At 39.0% G+C, this 17,727-nt stretch overlaps 1 protein-coding gene across 1 annotated transcript in view; it reads right to left on the bottom strand.

Moving 5' to 3' along the window:
• The window catches only part of Trim23 (tripartite motif containing 23), a 28,794-nt gene that overhangs the window by 3,537 nt on the left and 7,530 nt on the right, over positions 1-17,727 (bottom strand). The window contains exons 3-10 of the mRNA XM_004671198.2: positions 14,200-14,321; positions 13,009-13,287; positions 12,132-12,314; positions 10,452-10,667; positions 7,151-7,285; positions 2,483-2,612; positions 1,895-2,005; positions 948-1,072 (exon numbers count right to left, since the gene is read on the bottom strand). Coding sequence (XP_004671255.1) covers positions 948-1,072; positions 1,895-2,005; positions 2,483-2,612; positions 7,151-7,285; positions 10,452-10,667; positions 12,132-12,314; positions 13,009-13,287; positions 14,200-14,321 — 1,301 coding nt within the window. The remainder of the gene's footprint in view (positions 1-947; positions 1,073-1,894; positions 2,006-2,482; positions 2,613-7,150; positions 7,286-10,451; positions 10,668-12,131; positions 12,315-13,008; positions 13,288-14,199; positions 14,322-17,727) is intronic.

Genomic DNA, 17,727 nt, shown 5'->3' with positions numbered 1-17,727 from the left:
AATCTTAAAACATGGGTATGATCTACTACAAAACTTGAAGATTTTTCTCTGGCTCATAGAATAAACTATCTCAATAAACTATCTCAACTATCTCAATGTAGCCCTCTTGGTCCTTCACAACTTCACTTGGCCTGATCTATTGATACACATTTTTTTATCTTATGCCTACATCTCATGTATCAGTTGGTTTGATGTTTCCTAAAATCACTCAATGCGATTTTTTTTCTGCCTGTTAATATTACTTACTTCAAATACAGACTCAAAATTATTCATAACTTCAACTCAAATCTTACTCCTGTCTCCTCATTTTAGAGATTAAACACAAGTCATGTGTGTAGTGAGCAGGTGTCCACCACCTAAATACAGCCCAGCCCTTGTTTTTTGAGACAAGGTCTTCCCATGTAGCTCACTCTGGTTTTGAACTTGCTATGTAACCCAGTCTGACCTCAAAGTCTTGATCCTCCAGATATCACTTAATTTAGAACTATTCTCTTATTAACACTTTGTTAGCATTATTGGAGTTTTCTGTACTAGAATCTGATGTGTTCATATACATACACAAGAAAGACTATAGTGTGAGCATCAGTTACTTCCTATTTTGTACACTCGAGGATCCCTAGCACAATACTTTCCATGTACATTTTGATCAAAAAAGCAAAAACAAAAAATCAAAAGCCAGGCGTGGTGGTGCTCACCTTTAATGCCAGCACTCCGGAGGCAGAGGTAGGAGGGATCAGCATGAGTTCAAGGCTACTCTGAGACTACATAGGGAATTCCAGGTCAGCCCGGGCTAGAGTGAGACCCTACCTCAGAAACCAAAAAAAAAAAAAAAGAAAACCTGCAAAATTTTATATCTACTAAATTGCTTCTCTTTAAATCTTTCCAGCTGACTTATGAAAGGAAATACACAAAAGCTTTTAAAGTATGCTGACAGGAAAGTATATTACCTGTTTATTAGCAAAAATCAGCAGCAAAGCATCGCGGAGTTCTTTTTCCGTTAACAACTTTGCAAGTTCACTGTGTGCTTCACTAATTCTGTCTCTATGACTGCTATCAACAACAAACACAACAGCTATCAAAAAAAAAATAAAAAACAACAGTTACTTGTTAGACAATTACTGCTCTCATAATATTAGGGCTAGATCTTACCATCTCTTTTCATTTAAAGGCTGCCTATTTAGGAGTAAAGGGATCAATAATTAATGGTATGATCTTGAATAGTAAATGGAACTTCAGCTTCCCCATCTCTGGATTTACAATTCTAGCTCTATTCTGTATACCATTAATATTTTTCTCTAAATGAGTGAAAATATGCTTAAGATTTTCTACCTATTGATGCTGTTTGTTCTTTAAAAACTTCTTTACAAAAAGGTAGTTTTATAAGAGCAAGAAAGACAACTTGTTGGGGAAAAGGTGACCAGCAAAAAGGGGACTGAGGGACGAATGAGAACAAAGTAGAATGACCTGTATGCAAAGGCCATAATGAAAGTCATTACTTTCTATATTTATCTTAAAAAATAAAATACAAGCAGAAGTTCACCAAAATAATAAAGAAATCTCTTAAAAACACATTGTCATCTTTGGGTGTGGAATTCAAGCTTAGACAGTGTATAGCCACTGAGCCAACTCCTCAGCCCCTCCTTCAACTTTTAACACCAGCCAAGAGATAGGCTCTTAAGTGCCTAAACATCTAAGCTAAGCATGGTTTTCATCTTATAATAATGGCCTGTCATGAATAAAGAAAGATTACATATCGCAATCTTATCATTTTTAAAACATAAGCAGCTAACCGCTCATGCATTATGTGTAAAAATCAGTTTTACTAGTAAAATTAGTATACTGAACACTCATCTTCAAGATTTTTTAAATTAAAATGTCATTTCTTGACTCTTACCTTGTGTATTGAGGTAATAATGTTTCCATAATGGTCTTAATTTATGCTTTCCACCTACATCCCAAATAGTGAACTTTAGATTCTTATATTCTACGGTCTCCACATTAAAACCTGTTTTGTTTTTTTAAAAAAAAAAAATTTAATAATGTATATATGTTTACAATGAATGACACATTAAACACAGGCAAAACCAGGTTAATAATTCTGACATGGATATTGTCCACTTATACCTACTGAAGCCCAAGCACAATTCCATTCCTCATCCTATATGGAAAGTGTATAACTTTAACCATTGCTAGCCCTCTGCAGCTCTAACAGGGTCCTCAGGACCTTAGAGCAGGCAATTAACACTTCAATCACCTTCTCTCTCTCAGGGTGAAATTCACCCTCTTTCAATTCCTGCTTACAACCCACCATCTACATGTCAACTCAATAGTCAGTTCATCTTTCATTTTTTTCCTCTGGTTCAATAGTATCTTAGAGCCACCAAAGAGCTACCTGCATAAAAATATCAAATAAATCCCAGAGAACTCAAATGCAAGCTGCCAATAAAATGACTAGTACTTTTTTAAAAGTTAATATACTTACCAATTGTTGGAATAGGCTGCATGAACTCATCTTGTTTTAATTTAAACAAAATAGTAGTTTTTCCAGCACCATCTAATCCTAATGTAACAACTCGGATTTCCATTTTGGGTCCAATATGAACTCTATTGTCCTATGATTGAAAAAACAAGGATACAGAGTTAGAATGTAACTACACTTATATTTTTTAAATGCTTGATCAAACATTTATTAACTTGAATGATAATTTAGATTTTGCACTTTGGAGCCCTTTGTGCATTTATTAGCTTTATTTTTTATTACTTTTTTTCTTTTTCTGAGGTATGGTCTCCCAGTAGCCCAGGCTGACCTGGAATTCACTATGTAATTTCAGGGTGACCTCAAACTCAAGGCAATCCTCCTACCTCAGCCCCCCGAATGCTAGGATTAAAGGTGTGTACCACCATGCCTGGTTGTATTGTGCTGTTTTAAGACAGGATCTCACTATGTAACCCAAACTGGCATTGAACTTGCTACACAGCCCAGTCAGACCTCAAACTTGTGATCCTCCTGCCTCGGTCTCCTAAGAAGTAGGATTATAGGCATGGCTTCCTGTGGTAGTGTGAATATACAGTCCCATAGACTCAGGTGTTTTATTAACTGAGTTTGTAGTTTCAGCCCCTAGCAGGCAGCCTCCTGCCTCAAGAGGGGTGCATCACTGAGGTGGATCTGGACTCCAGTGCGAAGGAGAGGCGAGCAGGCACACGTTCTGTCAGCTTTGAGCTCTTTGCTGATGCAGTTTTTCTCTGTGCTTGTTTGTACATAAGCAAGCAGCTGCCTGGCCATTGGTGAAACTTTCCCTGGAACTGTAAGCCTGAAATAAACCCATTCTTCTCCTAAAATTTGCTTGGAAGTTTGTCCAAACAATATGGAGCTGACTGCAACATTACTTTTATTTTTAAATGATCTGTATTCAGTAATAGATGAATAGTATACATGAATGAATAGTATACAACAAATGTAAAACTTTTGGGCATAATGGGACTCAATGAAAACAAATTCTACCAAATGGCAAAAAAAATCTGCCAATCAAAAGACTGGCAGGGGTCAATATCTAAAATATATAAAGAACTCTTACAGTTAAAAAACAGAAATCAATGCATTCAAAAAGGTAAGAGAGATCTAAATAAAAATACTCATGACAATATACAAATGACCAAAAAGTATGTGAAAAGAAACACAACTCTAATTATCAAAGTAATGTGAATCAAAACCAAAATAAGATAAAACCTTGCACAATGAGAATGGCCATAACGTACAAAGTGCACGCCTTTAGTTCCAGCACTCCGGGGGCAGAGGTAGGAGGATCGCTGTAAGTTGGAGGCCACCCTGCGACTACATAGTGAATTCCAGGTCAGCCTGAGCTACAGTGAGACTCTTATCTCAAAAAGCCCCCAAAATAAACAAATAAATAAGTAATAATAAAAATAATAAAGTAGAGAAACTGAAACCTTTGTGCACCAAAGGTAGAATAATAATATAAACACTATGGAAAACAGCATGATTATTCCTTTTAAAGGTAAAAATAACAGCTGGAGAGATGGCTTAGCAGTTAAGCGCTTGCCTGTGAAGCCGAAGGACCCTAGTTCGAGGCTCGATTCCCCAGGGCCCATGTTAGCCAGATGCACGCGGTGGCGCATGCATCTGGAGTTTGTTTGCAGTGGCTGGAGGCCCTGGCACGCCCATTCTCTCTCTTTGTCACTCCCAAATAAATAAAAAATGAACAAAAAGTAAAAATAAACCCACTATTTGATCCACTAATTTCACTTTTGCACACATTCACAGAAGAATTAAAAGCAGTCTTTAAGAGATATTGCACACCCAGTGCACATAACAGTACTTACTAACCAACAGGAAGAAGCCACACATGCTCATTGACAGACACATAAAAGGTGGCATATAACTCAGCCTTTGTAAGGAATGAGCCCATTGCATGCTACAACATGAACTTAAGGATGTTTTCTAAATGAAAAAGCCTGCCACAAAGACACAAGTACTGTAGTGTTCCACTTACATGAGGGATCTAAACTGATCAAATTCATAGCACAGGAGGGAAAATGGAAGTTACCAAGGCTAAAAGAGGGATGATGAAGGGAAGTTACTGTTTACAGTGTACAAAGTTTCAAGTTGACATGATGCAAAGGACCTGGAGATCTGTTAACACTGAATAAACTGAAAAAACAGTCAGGTATCCTCTTAAAAATGGGTAAACTGGGGCTGAAGAGATGGCTCAGTGGTTAAGGTACTTGCTTGCAAAGCCCGATGACCTGTGTTTCATTCTGTATTACCCACATAAACCCAGATGAACAAAGTGGTGCATGAGTTTGGAGTTCATTTGCAGGGATGGGAGGCCTTGGTGGGTACCCATTCATCCTCCCTCCTCTCTCTCCCTTTCTCAAATAAAAATATGTTTTAAAATAATGTTAAGTCAGGGCTAGAGAGATCACTTAGCAGTTAAGGCACTTGCCTGAGAAGCCTAAGGACCCAGGTTCGATTCCCCAGTACCCACATAAGCCAGATACACAAAGTAGTGCATGCATCTGGAGTTTGTATGCAGTGGCTAGAGGCCCTGGCATGGCCACTCTCTCTAATTAAAAAAAAAAAAATCTTTAAAAAATGGATAAGTTGGCAAATTTTATATTACATGTTTTGTGTATTATAAAATTATGGTGTACCCTTTTTTAAAAAAAAAAAAAAGTACCTAGCAGGTATAACTATTCCTCTCCCCCCCAAAAAAACACAACAACTGTAAACTATTATAAAATGACTCAGGGGCTGGAGAGATGCCTTAGCGGTTAAGCGCTTGCCTATGAAGCCTAAGAACCCCGGTTCAAGGCTCAATTCCCCAGGACCCACGTTAGCCAGATGCACAAGGGGGTGCACGCATCTGGAGTTCATTTGCAGTGGCTGGAGGTCCTGGCACACCCATTCTCACTCTCTGCCTCTTTCTCTCTCTGTCTGTCACTCTCAAATAAATAAATAAAAATAAACAAAAAATTTAAAATAAAAGACTCACGGGCTGGAGAGATGGCTTAGCGGTTAAGCGCTTGCCTGTGAAGCCTAAGGACCCCGGTTCGAGGCTTGGTTCCCCAGGTCCCACGTTAGCCAGATGCACAAGGGGGCGCACGCGTCTGGAGTTCATTTGCAGAGGCTGGAAGCCCTGGCACGCCCATTCTCTCTCTCGCCCTCTATCTGTCTTTCTCTCTGTGTCTGTCACTCTCAAATAAATAAATAAATAAATAATTTAAAATAAAAGACTCAGGATATACAGTTAAGTGAAAAGCAAGGTACTCCATCTAATGATGAATCAGGTACAAAAATATGTAAACGTTTCCTCTAGTATTTATTTACTTATTTTTGAGGTAGACCTGGAACTTACCCTGGAGCTCCAGGCTGGCCTTGAACTCACAGTGATCCTCCTATCTCTGCCTCCTGGGTGCTGGGACGCTGGGATGCTGGGATTAAAGGCATATACCACCATGCCCAGTTTTCTCTAGTTTTACAATGATGAATATAACTAAGAAAAATTCTAAGTGGCTTTCTATAGTGAATGGACTAAAGGGACAGGGACATAAGACTTCTCTGAATGAATCTTATTTTGCAAATTTGACTCAAAACTACATCAATATGTCACATAAGTATACAACAAAATTAATCTTAAAAAAAATAGAAAACAAAATTCATGAACCTTTTTAAGATGAAAAGAATCCCCACAAAAAGAGACTTAACTATTTATTCCAAGTATGGGTCTTGTTGGGATCTTTCAAACAGAAAAAAGAAAAAAAAAAAGACTACTGAAAATTTGTTTGGAAGCCAAGCCCAGTGGTGCAAACCTGTAAGTCTATCACTTGGGAAAAAGAGGGAGAATGATCAGAAGATCAAGAACAGCCTTGGCACATAGAAAGTTCAAAGCCAAGTTAGGCTATATAAGACACTGCCTCAGGAAAAAACTTATTTGGAAAGAATCTTAGAAATTTCAGTACTAACTATATAGTTAATATTAATGAAAGTATTAGATATTTATTACTAAACATTTTGGAGTAAGATACTGATTAGTTTTTTAAGAGTCCTAGTTTTTCAAAACACAAAATATTTCACACATAATGTGATATAATGTTGGGATTTACTTTAGAATATTCAGGAGAGGGGCTTTGCCCACTCCCACCTTCCATATGGTGGGAGCTCTCCGTTCTTCCTGGTTTTTCTTAATCTAATAAAAATCTCTTTAAGCCTTTAAAAAATAATTAGAAAAGAAATACTCGGGGTGTCAGATTGAAGAAATAGTAGGGAAAAATGATACATGAAACAAGTTCATACTTGTTAAACAGGGTGACAGGAACATATACTTTTTGGGGGGGGGGTTTCGAGGTAGGGGCTCATTCTAGCCCAGGCTGACCTGGAATCCACTATATAGTCTGAGGGTGGCCTCGAACTCAAAGCAAACCTCCTACCTCTGCCTCCCGAGTGCTGGGATTAAAGGCATGTGCCACCACGCCCGGCTTTATATAATTTTTTATTTTGCACTGGTAAAAGTTTTCTTAAAATTCTGTAATTCAAGAATTTCCGAGTGGTGTCTTCACACGAATTTACACTTCATGACAATCATTAGGGTTCGTCAGAAAACATGCCTAAAAACAAAGTCTGATACATTACCTTTGTAAAAGTGACAGGAATGCTGGCATCCAACTGAATATGATCCGCAACCTCTGTAAACTGCTGCTGCTGCTTCTGCAAGGTTTCTAACAACCTTGTGATCTCCTGTTTTGCCAAGACAACTCTGCAATCATCCTAGAAAAGAAAAGAATATTTCTCAAAAACTTTTACTTACAGAAACCTAGACGGGCTGGGGCAATGGCTCAGGAGTGCTTGCTGTGCAAACATGAGGACCAGAGCTTGATCCCTCACACTCACCTAAAACACTGTGCAGCTCAGCACACGTGTACCCCGTGTGTGGAGGGTGTGGGGCAGACACAGGAGCACCACTGGTGCTCAGTGGCCAGGCAGTCTGGCTGGAAACCATGGAGCTCAGGGTCAGTAAGAGAGTCTGTCTCAAGGGAACAATGGGGGAGACCACCCAATGTTCTCCTCAAGGCTTCACAAGTATAAGCATGGCACATGCAATTCTGTACACACACACAAGCACATGATGTACATACACACACTATACCATACATACTAACTACACACACTTGCCAAAATTTAAAAAAAAATAGTAATAGAGACCATTATTAAATTGCAATAAAAACCATTTAAGGGCCAGAAAGATGGCTCAGCAGTTAAAGATGCTTGTTTGCAAAGCCCGATGGCCCACGTCCAAATCCCCAGTACCCACATAAAGCCAGGTGCACAAAGTGGTAAAAGTGTCTGGAGTAGATTAACCATAGCAAGACGCCCTGGTGCACCTCTTCCTCTCCCTTCTCTTTTCCCCTCTCTATGCTTGCAAATAAATAAAAATATTTTTAAAATCCATTTAATATTACAGTATTAAAAGTGAATTTAAAGGTAAATTTGAGTAAGACTAATTATAACTGAGCATCTTTAAATCCTGTAGGCTCTTATCAACAAAATAACTTAAATGAAATAAACAATGGGTAAAAACATAACTAACTACATGTGATAATCTGAATACCATAAAATGTAATATAGAGTATAAGAAGACATTACAGACAGGTTTCATATAGTATATTTCTATTAATTACCATAACCAGCAAAAATAAGATATATATCTCAAGTCAGGAAAATTGTTTACCCCTGTGGGAGAAATCAAAAAGGGGGATACAGGAATTCTGGAGGTACTAACAATGTTCTGTTATTTGATCTTGTTTTTTAAATTTGTTTATTTTTATTTATTTTTGAGTGACAGGGAATGAAGGAGAGAGAGAATGGGCACACGAGGGCCTCCAGCCACTGCAAACGAACTCCATATGCATATATCACCTTGTACATCTGGCCTACATGGGTCCTGGGGAATTGAGCCTTGAACTGAGGTCCTTAGGCTTCACAGGCAAGCACTTAACTGCTAAGCCATCTCTCCAGCCCAGTTATTTGATCTTGAACTTACAGAGATCCTTCTACTTCTGCTTCCTGAATGCTGAGATTAAAGTGTGCCACGATGACCAGCTTGCTTTCTATTTTCTTTTTTTGTTTTTATTTTTTTTAAATTTTTATTAGCATTTTCCATGATTATAAAAAATATCCCATGGTTCTATTTTCTTGATGTAGGGTTCTAGCCCAGGCTGACCTGGAATTCAGTATGTAGTCTCAGGCTGGCCTCAAACTCACAGCAATCCTCATACTTCAGGCTGTAGAGTCACCTACACCTTGATCTCCTGAGTGCTGGGATTCAAGGCATGCAACACCACACCCAGGAGAAAATGAGAATGAGCATGCCAGGGCTATGCAGATTATACTCATCACCCACCTAAGTTCAACACATCTATTAAGCTCTGTGTAGCTATACTCAGAGAGCATCTAAATCTTCGGATACTACCAGTCAAGGTCAAATAAGACACTCATCACCCAGCTATCTGAACAGAAGTAACATAAATAACTGTTAACTAGGGGTGGTTATTAATGAGATGATTGAAATGAGAAGTATTTCACTGTAGGAAACAGCTACTACCCTCAGGAATAGGGCAGAAATTAGACTTTGCTCTCTCTTTAAAAAAATTTTTTTGTTCATTTTTATTTATTTATATGAGAGCGGCAGACAGAGGCAGATAGAGAGAGAGTGGACGCACCAGGGCCTCCAGTTACTGCAAACGAACTTCAGACAAGTGCGCCCCCTTATGCATCTGGCTAATGTGGGTCCAGGGGAATCGAGCCTCAAACCGGGGTTCTTCGGCTTCACAGGCAAGCGCTTAACCACTAAGCCATCTCTCCAGCCCCTTTGCTATCTCCTAAGAAAACTTTAAGATGAACCCCGTGGTGAGCTGAAGCTCACTCTGGTCTCCTCATATAAGAACGCCATTCATAGTAACCCCAGAAGACTAACCCACAGGGAGTTGTTTTCGCCTTCCAGTTTCTATAGCGCCCTACTGACAACATGAAGCTAGCTGGCAATACAGACAAGCAGATACAGTTGTAGCCTCTACATCACACAGCAGATGATAAAAAAGAAGGACTAGAGTTGAAACACACCTTAATAAATGGCATGCACAATGACTTTACAATTTAGAGTGATATGCTACCCAATAATCAAGACTAATGAGGTTTTAGATACCCACAGCCACAAAAGTATTATAAAATGTTTAAGAGAAGAAGTTCGACACGGGTAAGTTTTCGTTTCTCATAATGTGAAATGAATGCCATTATTAGCAGTGCATCAGTGAAGATAGACTGTAGCTTTGATGATCCCTGTACATCAAACTTTTGAAAATAGATCCAAAATACAAACATGTCAAACTGCCATTTTTGCCAGAAAAACCTTGACTCTCATTTATTTAAAAAACAATCATTTGCAGCTGGGCAGGGTGGGGCATATAATCCCAGCACTCGGGAGGCCGAGGTAGGAGGATCACTGAGAGTTCAAGGCCACCCTGAGACTACAGAGTGAATTCCAGGTCAGCCTGAGCCAGAATGATTTGCAAACTAACAAATGAAAACCTTCAAAGGAGAGCAACCACTTGAGCTGGATCTTGAAAAAGGAAGACTTCTACTGGCAGAAAAGAGAAAAGTGCTCTCCAAACAGAAAGAATGGTAAACACTTGGGAAAAGATGAGCAAATGGGCTCGGCATGATTGAAGAATGATGAAACATGTTAGAACATAGATATGGTTGGTGAAGTAACTCGAAGTTGAGAGACCATGTCAAAACTGCAGTGTGAACACATGCAACACAACCCAAATAGTCCCCAAGTCCACAAGACAGAAGAGGGTTATGTCAAAGGGTTATCTTTGATAATGACCTCCTTCACATCACACACATTGGTCCTAAGCACATTTAGACTACGCACCTGCTGCAAAGTCTTTTCACAGTGCAGACAGGCTGTTGAAACCTGGGACAACAGAATAGTCATGTCTTCTTGCTGTTGCTTGAGCCAAATCAGCTTTTCACGGACATGAGCATCAACAACACTGAGAGCCATTTCTTCTTGACGACAAAGCGTTTCATGTAGGTCAGAAAAATAAGCTCGCACACAGGATCGAGCATTTTCCGCAGTACCTGGTACCTAATATTAAAAGTGTTTTAAGTAATTACAACCTTAACAAATACTCTTATGTAAAATAGCAAAAGTTTAAATATCATCTATACCCTTACAGATTCCAAAATATTAATTTCCACATTACCTCTTTCTCTTCAACTATAAACTCATGAGTCCAACTATTTATAAATGATATTTCAAGGAACATGGAATATTTAATCTCCTATTTCCTCTGCCTTCAAACCTAGTTACCTCCATCTCAGTAAATGGTAATTCCATCCAGGTTACTGAAGCCAAAAATAAATAAATAAACAAATAAGAAGGAAAGAAATTAAAAACAGGAGTCATCTTTAATATCTCTTACATCCTATAACTTAGTCCCTCAGCAAATCCTGCTGACTTCAAAGTATAACCAGAATCTGGTTGTGCCTTACCACCTCCACTTCCAACAAACTGATTCAAGCATTATAACCTCTCACCTGAAAGATTAGTCTTCTAACTAGTCCGACAGTCTGCTCATTCAAGTTACCTATCTAATAGCTATTGACAATTCCTTGAAAATCTCAAATCTTTTTTTTTTTTTCCATTCTTACTACTCTAGTACTAGAGGACACAAACACCTATAAACGTGACAATTTCCACAGTGTCCTAGAAAGTCTTCTTGCTTCCAACGCTACTGTTCCTCCACTTCATTTTCTACACTTTACAGCCACATTTCCTAAGGTACACCTGTCATTCCTATGTCAGGTTTTCAGTGGTTCACCGTTGCTCTTAAGCGAAGTTCCAAACTCTTAAACTCCTGACTTGTCATAAATTTAACTCTGCAACCTTCCTGCCAGGTTCCACTCAAAGCTCCAAACTTTTTAAAGATTCTATAATATGTCTAATCTTCATATTCATGCATTTAAGTGTACTCTTCTCTCTATATATCTTTAAAAAAAAACTTTAGACCAGAGAAAGACCGGCAGACAGGGAGAACTGGTGTGCCAGGGTCTCAGCCACTGAAATCAAACTCCAGACGCTTGTGCATGTGCAACCTTGCACGTACCTCACCTTTGTGCATCTGGCTAATGCGGGATCTGGAGAGTCAAACATAGGTCTTCGGGCTTCTCAGGCAAACACTTTAACTGCTGAGCCACCTCTCCAGCCCTGCTCTTCTCCTTCTGAGACACGCTACTCTTTTCTCTGAGTGAATCCCTTCATATCTCTAAACATCATCTAGGGGGCCTTCCCTGAAGTACATGAGTGTTACGCCACTTATCCACAACCAAGTACACTGTATCTCCCAGCAGCCACAAAAAATAATCATCACATTAAAATTCTCTCTTACATGGTAGATTACAAGTCTCATGGAGACAGAAGATTTTTAAAGATCTTATTTCCAGTGACTAGGATAATTCTAGTACATTTTACATGCAATACTTACTAGAGGGTGAAAAGATGAGAATGGAAAAGGTTAAGAAGATAAAGAGGGAAGAAAAAAATCCATACATGTTCTGTGTGAGCCATTCCAATTCCATCTTCCACTATTTGTTCTCCTCCTTCTATGTGCTGAACAATTCCAATTAATTTTCTGGAGTAATCTGAGATTTCCTCAGTGAATGTCCGTATACAGTGAGCCATATCTAAAATTGATGCTCGGATCTGGTTAGCTTCTGGTTCCAATACTGAATGCTACAATGCAACATAATTACAGAGAATTCATAGTACTGACAAATGATAGAAATCCTTTTATTTTTTTCTTTTTGGTTTTGTTTTTTGTTTTGGTTTCTTGAGGTAAGGTCTTACTCTAGCCCAGGCTGACCTGAATGCACTATGTAGTCTCAGGGTGGCCTCGAACTCACAGAGATCCTCCTACCTCTGCCTCCCCAGTGCTGGGTATTAAAGGCGTGCACCACCACGCCCGGCTGAAATCCATTTTAATACAAATGAGTATGAGCCACAGGTGGCTTTTATAACATGACACACATTTCAAACAAGTACAACATAAGGTAAAAATATTGTCACTCCTTTATGAGAGAAAAAAAATTGCATTTTGGAAGTCTATTTATTGTTAGACGAGAAACCAAAAGTTTGTCCAAAATTGTATGTAACTGTTCATCAGTAGATATAAACTTTCTCAAAACAATTCAGCACATTTTGAAAGCATGCACACAGCAGGGGATTTTTGTTTGCTGCTGGAAATAATCCTGAGGCCTCTCTGACAGCTTTATGACATTCAGAAACAAAAGTTCTTAATTCTTTCCATGCTATGCTACTAAGAGCAGCTCATCCATCACAGAGCTCTCCTTCACCCTCCTCTTAGCCAGGGACCAACAAGTGGCAAGCCGGGATAATGGCTAGCTGGCCAATTTACTTAAAGTCATACCTTGTGACCTTGGTGTTTTCCATATTCTTTGCAGACACAGCACATGAGTGGGCTAGTTTGACAACCTTCTTCCAAGCACACAAACTCAATAGCATGCACCTGGTGCTGAGAACACATGGTTTTCTCATGAGGTTTATCAGCTAGGGGCACTCGCCTGTGCTTCGCTAGAGTCTTTGTGGAATGAGTGACTTGCGAACACTCTGAGCACAAGTGAGTTGCACACACAGTGCAATATACCGATGCGACATGAGCTTCATCTTCATCACAACGAATGAGGCTCTGTAAACAAAAGCAACATCTTAAAGCTGAACTCACTCTCAAGGCAAGGTCTGAAATATAACACAGTGCTTTCCTGTTATGTTACCTGGCTTCACACATAGTAATGAAAGGGTTAATTCCCTGTCTACTGTATCAAAAATACACAATATTAAGTGGAGAAAGCTAAACAAAATAACTCTCAAACCAGACTGCCCTCAGAATGAGAAAACGCTCGCTGGAGCGAAACCCTACCTTGAAAAACCAAAAAACAGAAAAAGAAAAAGTACACCAATCGGGTCATTTGTTGTCACATTAAATTTAAGAAAACTTCAAATCTGAACCTAAAGAATGAAACAACTTTGTTTTGCAATATGAATAATGTTTACAGATACTACAAAAACATTTCTTGTTTGTTAAATTGAAAAATGATTTACAAGGACAATATCACATAATAATGTTTTTGAAATATAGAAGATACAAACTGTGATAGGACTAGAAGACAGAATGCTTTTGTTTGAAATTAATTTTGCTGGTATACTTTACTTATAGACATAGCCAAACACCGTAAGAGGGAATCATTCTGTTGGGTTTTTTCCTTGATACAAAATAGGTGGATTTTAAAGTTCACTACCCAAATCACTCATAGTTATTTACTGCAAATATCTAGATGTTCTTGAAATACGTCTTATAGTAACTAAAGTACACAGGGCAGTCTTGAAGTACTAAAATTAAGTGCACAGCGTTAGTGGATTTTTTGCCCATATTTACTAGCTGTCTCCTTGTCTGGGAGAGTACACTGAACACAACCTTTTTTATTTGGAAGATATTTGATAGTAGCAATGAGGCAATATTGTACAAATAATGACAAGTATTTTAGAATAAACAAAAATTCATCTTGTAATGAGTATGTATTTCCCCAAGGCCAGTGCATACCTCTCCAGATGTCCCAGAGGCTTCCTCTGCATTCCCATACTGACCAATGTGTCCATTTTGCAATCGTTCCAAAAGCTCCAGCAAAGCAAAATTTTTTTTCAATCCCCAGACACCGGAATCTCCTACAGTAAATATAAGCATAAAACTTAAATGCTACCTCGGGGGAGGGAGGAGTGAAAGAAAGAAGGGAAGAAAGGAAGGAAGGGAGAGAAAGAAGAAAAGAAAAGCCAGGCATGGTGGTACATGCCTTTTATCCCAGGACTTGAAAGGCAGAGGTAAGATTGCTGTGAGTTCAAGGCCTCTCTGAGACTACATAGTGAATTCCAGGTCAGCCTGGGCTGACTCTATCTTAAAAAAAACAAAAACAAACAAACAAACAAAAAAACCCTGAATGTACTAACAATTTATCTCATACGTTAAGAGAGTGTTCTAAGGCACACAGTTTAGTTATTAATAATTGCTAAAAATTCAAAATCTTATTTTTATGACAAAGCAATGGCTTATTAGTGTTCTCTTCAAAAAGTAGAAGACAGGGCTGGAGAGATGGCTTAGTGGTTAAGCGCTTGCCTGTGAAGCCTAAGGACCCCGGTTCGAGGCTCGGTTCCCCAGGTCCCACGTTAGCCAGATGCACAAGGGGGCACACGCGTCTGGAGTTCATTTGCAGAGGCTGGAAGCCCTGGCGCGCCCATTCTCTCTCTCTCCCTCTATCTGTCTTTCTCTCTGTGTCTGTCGCTTTCAAATAAATAAATAAATAATAAATTAAAATAAAAAAAAGTAGAAGATGGGCTGGAGAGATAGCTTAGCAGTTAAGCGCTTGCCTGTGAAGCCTAAGGACCCCGGTTCAAGGCTCGGTTCCCCAGGTCCCACGTTAGCCAGATGCACAAGGGGGCGCACACGTCTGGAGTTCGTTTGCAGAGGCTGGAAGCCCTGGCGCGCCCATTCTCTCTCTCTCCCTCTATCTGTCTTTCTCTCTGTGTCTGTCGCTCTCAAATAAATTTATAAAAAAAAAAAAAGTAGAAGACACCTTCAGCATTCCAAGTAGAAACATTTTAAAATTCTCTTTTTCTGCCATATAATGTTACAAATCCCATTTAATCAATGACTTTTACTACATATACTAAAACAAATATTTCAACCTTTAAAAAATATTTTTAAAAAAATTTTTATTTATTTATTTGAGAGAGACAGGGAGAGAACGAGGCAGATAGAGAGAGACAGAGAATGGGCGAGCCAGGGCTTCCAGCTACTGCAAACGAACCCCAGATGCGTGCACCCCCTTGTGCATCTGGCTAATGTGGAAACGAGCCTCGAACCAGGGCCTAGGGTCCTTAGACTTCACAGACAAGCGCTTAACTGCCAAGCCATCTCTCCAGCCCTAAAAAATATTTTTATAGCTAGCTACAATAAGAAATACATCTTATATTATAATCCAGGATAACACACATACTTGTGCACATAAACACAACTGAAATTAAGTTCTAAAAGCTATCATTTGCCCACTACCTTTTCAGCAATTTGTAACATGCTGCCCTGTTTAGACAGAACTTTTAAAGATGCTATAGACACCAGGTATATAGCTCAATGGGAGATTGTAAAATTAATCTGTGCAAGGTCACATGCACATAAAAGGGAAAATGCTCTTTACAACTGTAATTTAATAAATAAACTTATTTAAGGACCATAAATAAGCTTAGATTCATAGTTAGTTCACACTAAATTCATGTAAAACACACAATGTACCTACCTAAAATAATCCATCTCTATTAAACTGGACGTAAAAGAGCAAAAATAAGATTTCCCCCATCCCTTCTCCAACCTGTGGCAGTCAATGACTACATAAAACTCCTCACACAGAACCTCACACTATAGCAAGACAATGAGCCTCTGTTAGTAAGACTTCAGGAACTTCTGAATAAGGACTGAAGGTTCTTTGACCCAGCAGTGAACACATAAGTACAGATAAACAAGCACATACGTGTTCACACACACCCAGATGAACAAAAACACATGTGTTTGGACACACAACTTCTCTTCTGAGCCTCTAATTAACAGCCACGTCATTCAATAGTTAAAAGGATTACCTAAGTGAGCTTCTTTTTTGCTTGGTATTTCTAGGTAGGGTCTCACTTTGGTCCAGGCTGACCTGGAATTCACTATGTAGTCTCAGGGTGGCCTTGAACTCACGGGGATATTCCTACCTCTGCCTCCTGAGTGCCTAAGTGAGCTTCTATAACAACAAATACCATCTGACATTTCTGCTACCTAGTAAGTGTTTGTCTATGGAATAAATGTGGAAAAGGAAAATGTGGCCACTGCATACCAGCCTTCTCTCCCTTTTGTCTTATCTTTTCTTTAAAAACAAACAAAAATGTAAACAAAGTACTTTTATCTTCCTCTCTATCTTTTGCAACCTCCTTTACTAAGTACCACTAACATCATACTCAAGGAGCTAGAGATGGCTCAGAGTTAAAGGTGCTTGACAGCCTGGTTCAATTCCTCACTGCCCATGCAAAGCGAGACACACACAGTGGCACATGTATCTGGAGTTCATTCGCAGCAGCAACAGGCCCTGGCACGCCCATGCTCTAGCTCTAGTTCATTCTATTCTTGTTCTCTCTCTCCTGGCAAAGAAATAAATGACAATATTAAAAATACCTACTGAAGTATTCCTCCTGTAGCCTTGCTATACAAGGCCTTTTCTTTACTTGTTTTAATGATTCCCATGTATTCTACAAGCTGAGTTCTGCCTACTCAATTTATACTAAACAGTTGTAAAGAACGCAAAACTCCTATGTATAACTATGGTTGTGGCAATTTTTAAAGTGCCAGGCATTATATAAGGAATACAAACAAACTCCTAATAGGACTGCACAGTGCCTAATATATCACTTAATAATTCTGTAACTGTCAAACCAACTTTATAATCTTGAAGGATTAAAACAACAAAAATTTTTGTTGATGATGCAATGTCTTGCTTAGGGTTTAAGGCAGTCAAGAAAAGCTCTATTTCAGCTGGGCATTGTGGCACATACCTTTAATCCCAGCACTTAGGAGGCAGAGGTAGGAAGATCACCCACCATGAGTTCAAGGCCACCCTGGGACTACTGAGTGAATTCCAGGTCAGCCAAGGCTAGAGTGAGACCCTACCTTGAAAAACAAACCAAAAAAAAAAGGGGGGGGGACTCTATTTCCCATTGTCCATGTTGAGGGCCCCATGGACCAACTGACTATAACAGGGAGGAACAGTTACCTCAAGCCATCATAAACCTCTTGAAAACTTCTACCCGGAAGTTAATATTTCACTTCTGCTCAAATACTGTTAGCATAGCCACACCTAACTTTAAAAGAGTAGGGCAGTAGAATTTACCACATAGACCGAAGAGGAGAATCAGAAATATTGCTGATCAGAAGTAAAAGTTAGTGATACTCTTCTTAGACAAGAATTCTGATCATGACCTTTAACATCAATGGTGCTTTTATTCTAGAAGCTGAATTACAAATGATCTTTTCTCTTCCAATTTCACTTTT

The sequence above is a fragment of the Jaculus jaculus genome, chromosome 20 (genome assembly GCF_020740685.1).
Source record: "Jaculus jaculus isolate mJacJac1 chromosome 20, mJacJac1.mat.Y.cur, whole genome shotgun sequence".
Classification (NCBI taxonomy): Eukaryota; Metazoa; Chordata; class Mammalia; order Rodentia; family Dipodidae; genus Jaculus; species Jaculus jaculus.
Note: the sequence above shows the minus strand (reverse complement) of the source record. Positions and strands in the feature narration are given on the sequence as shown.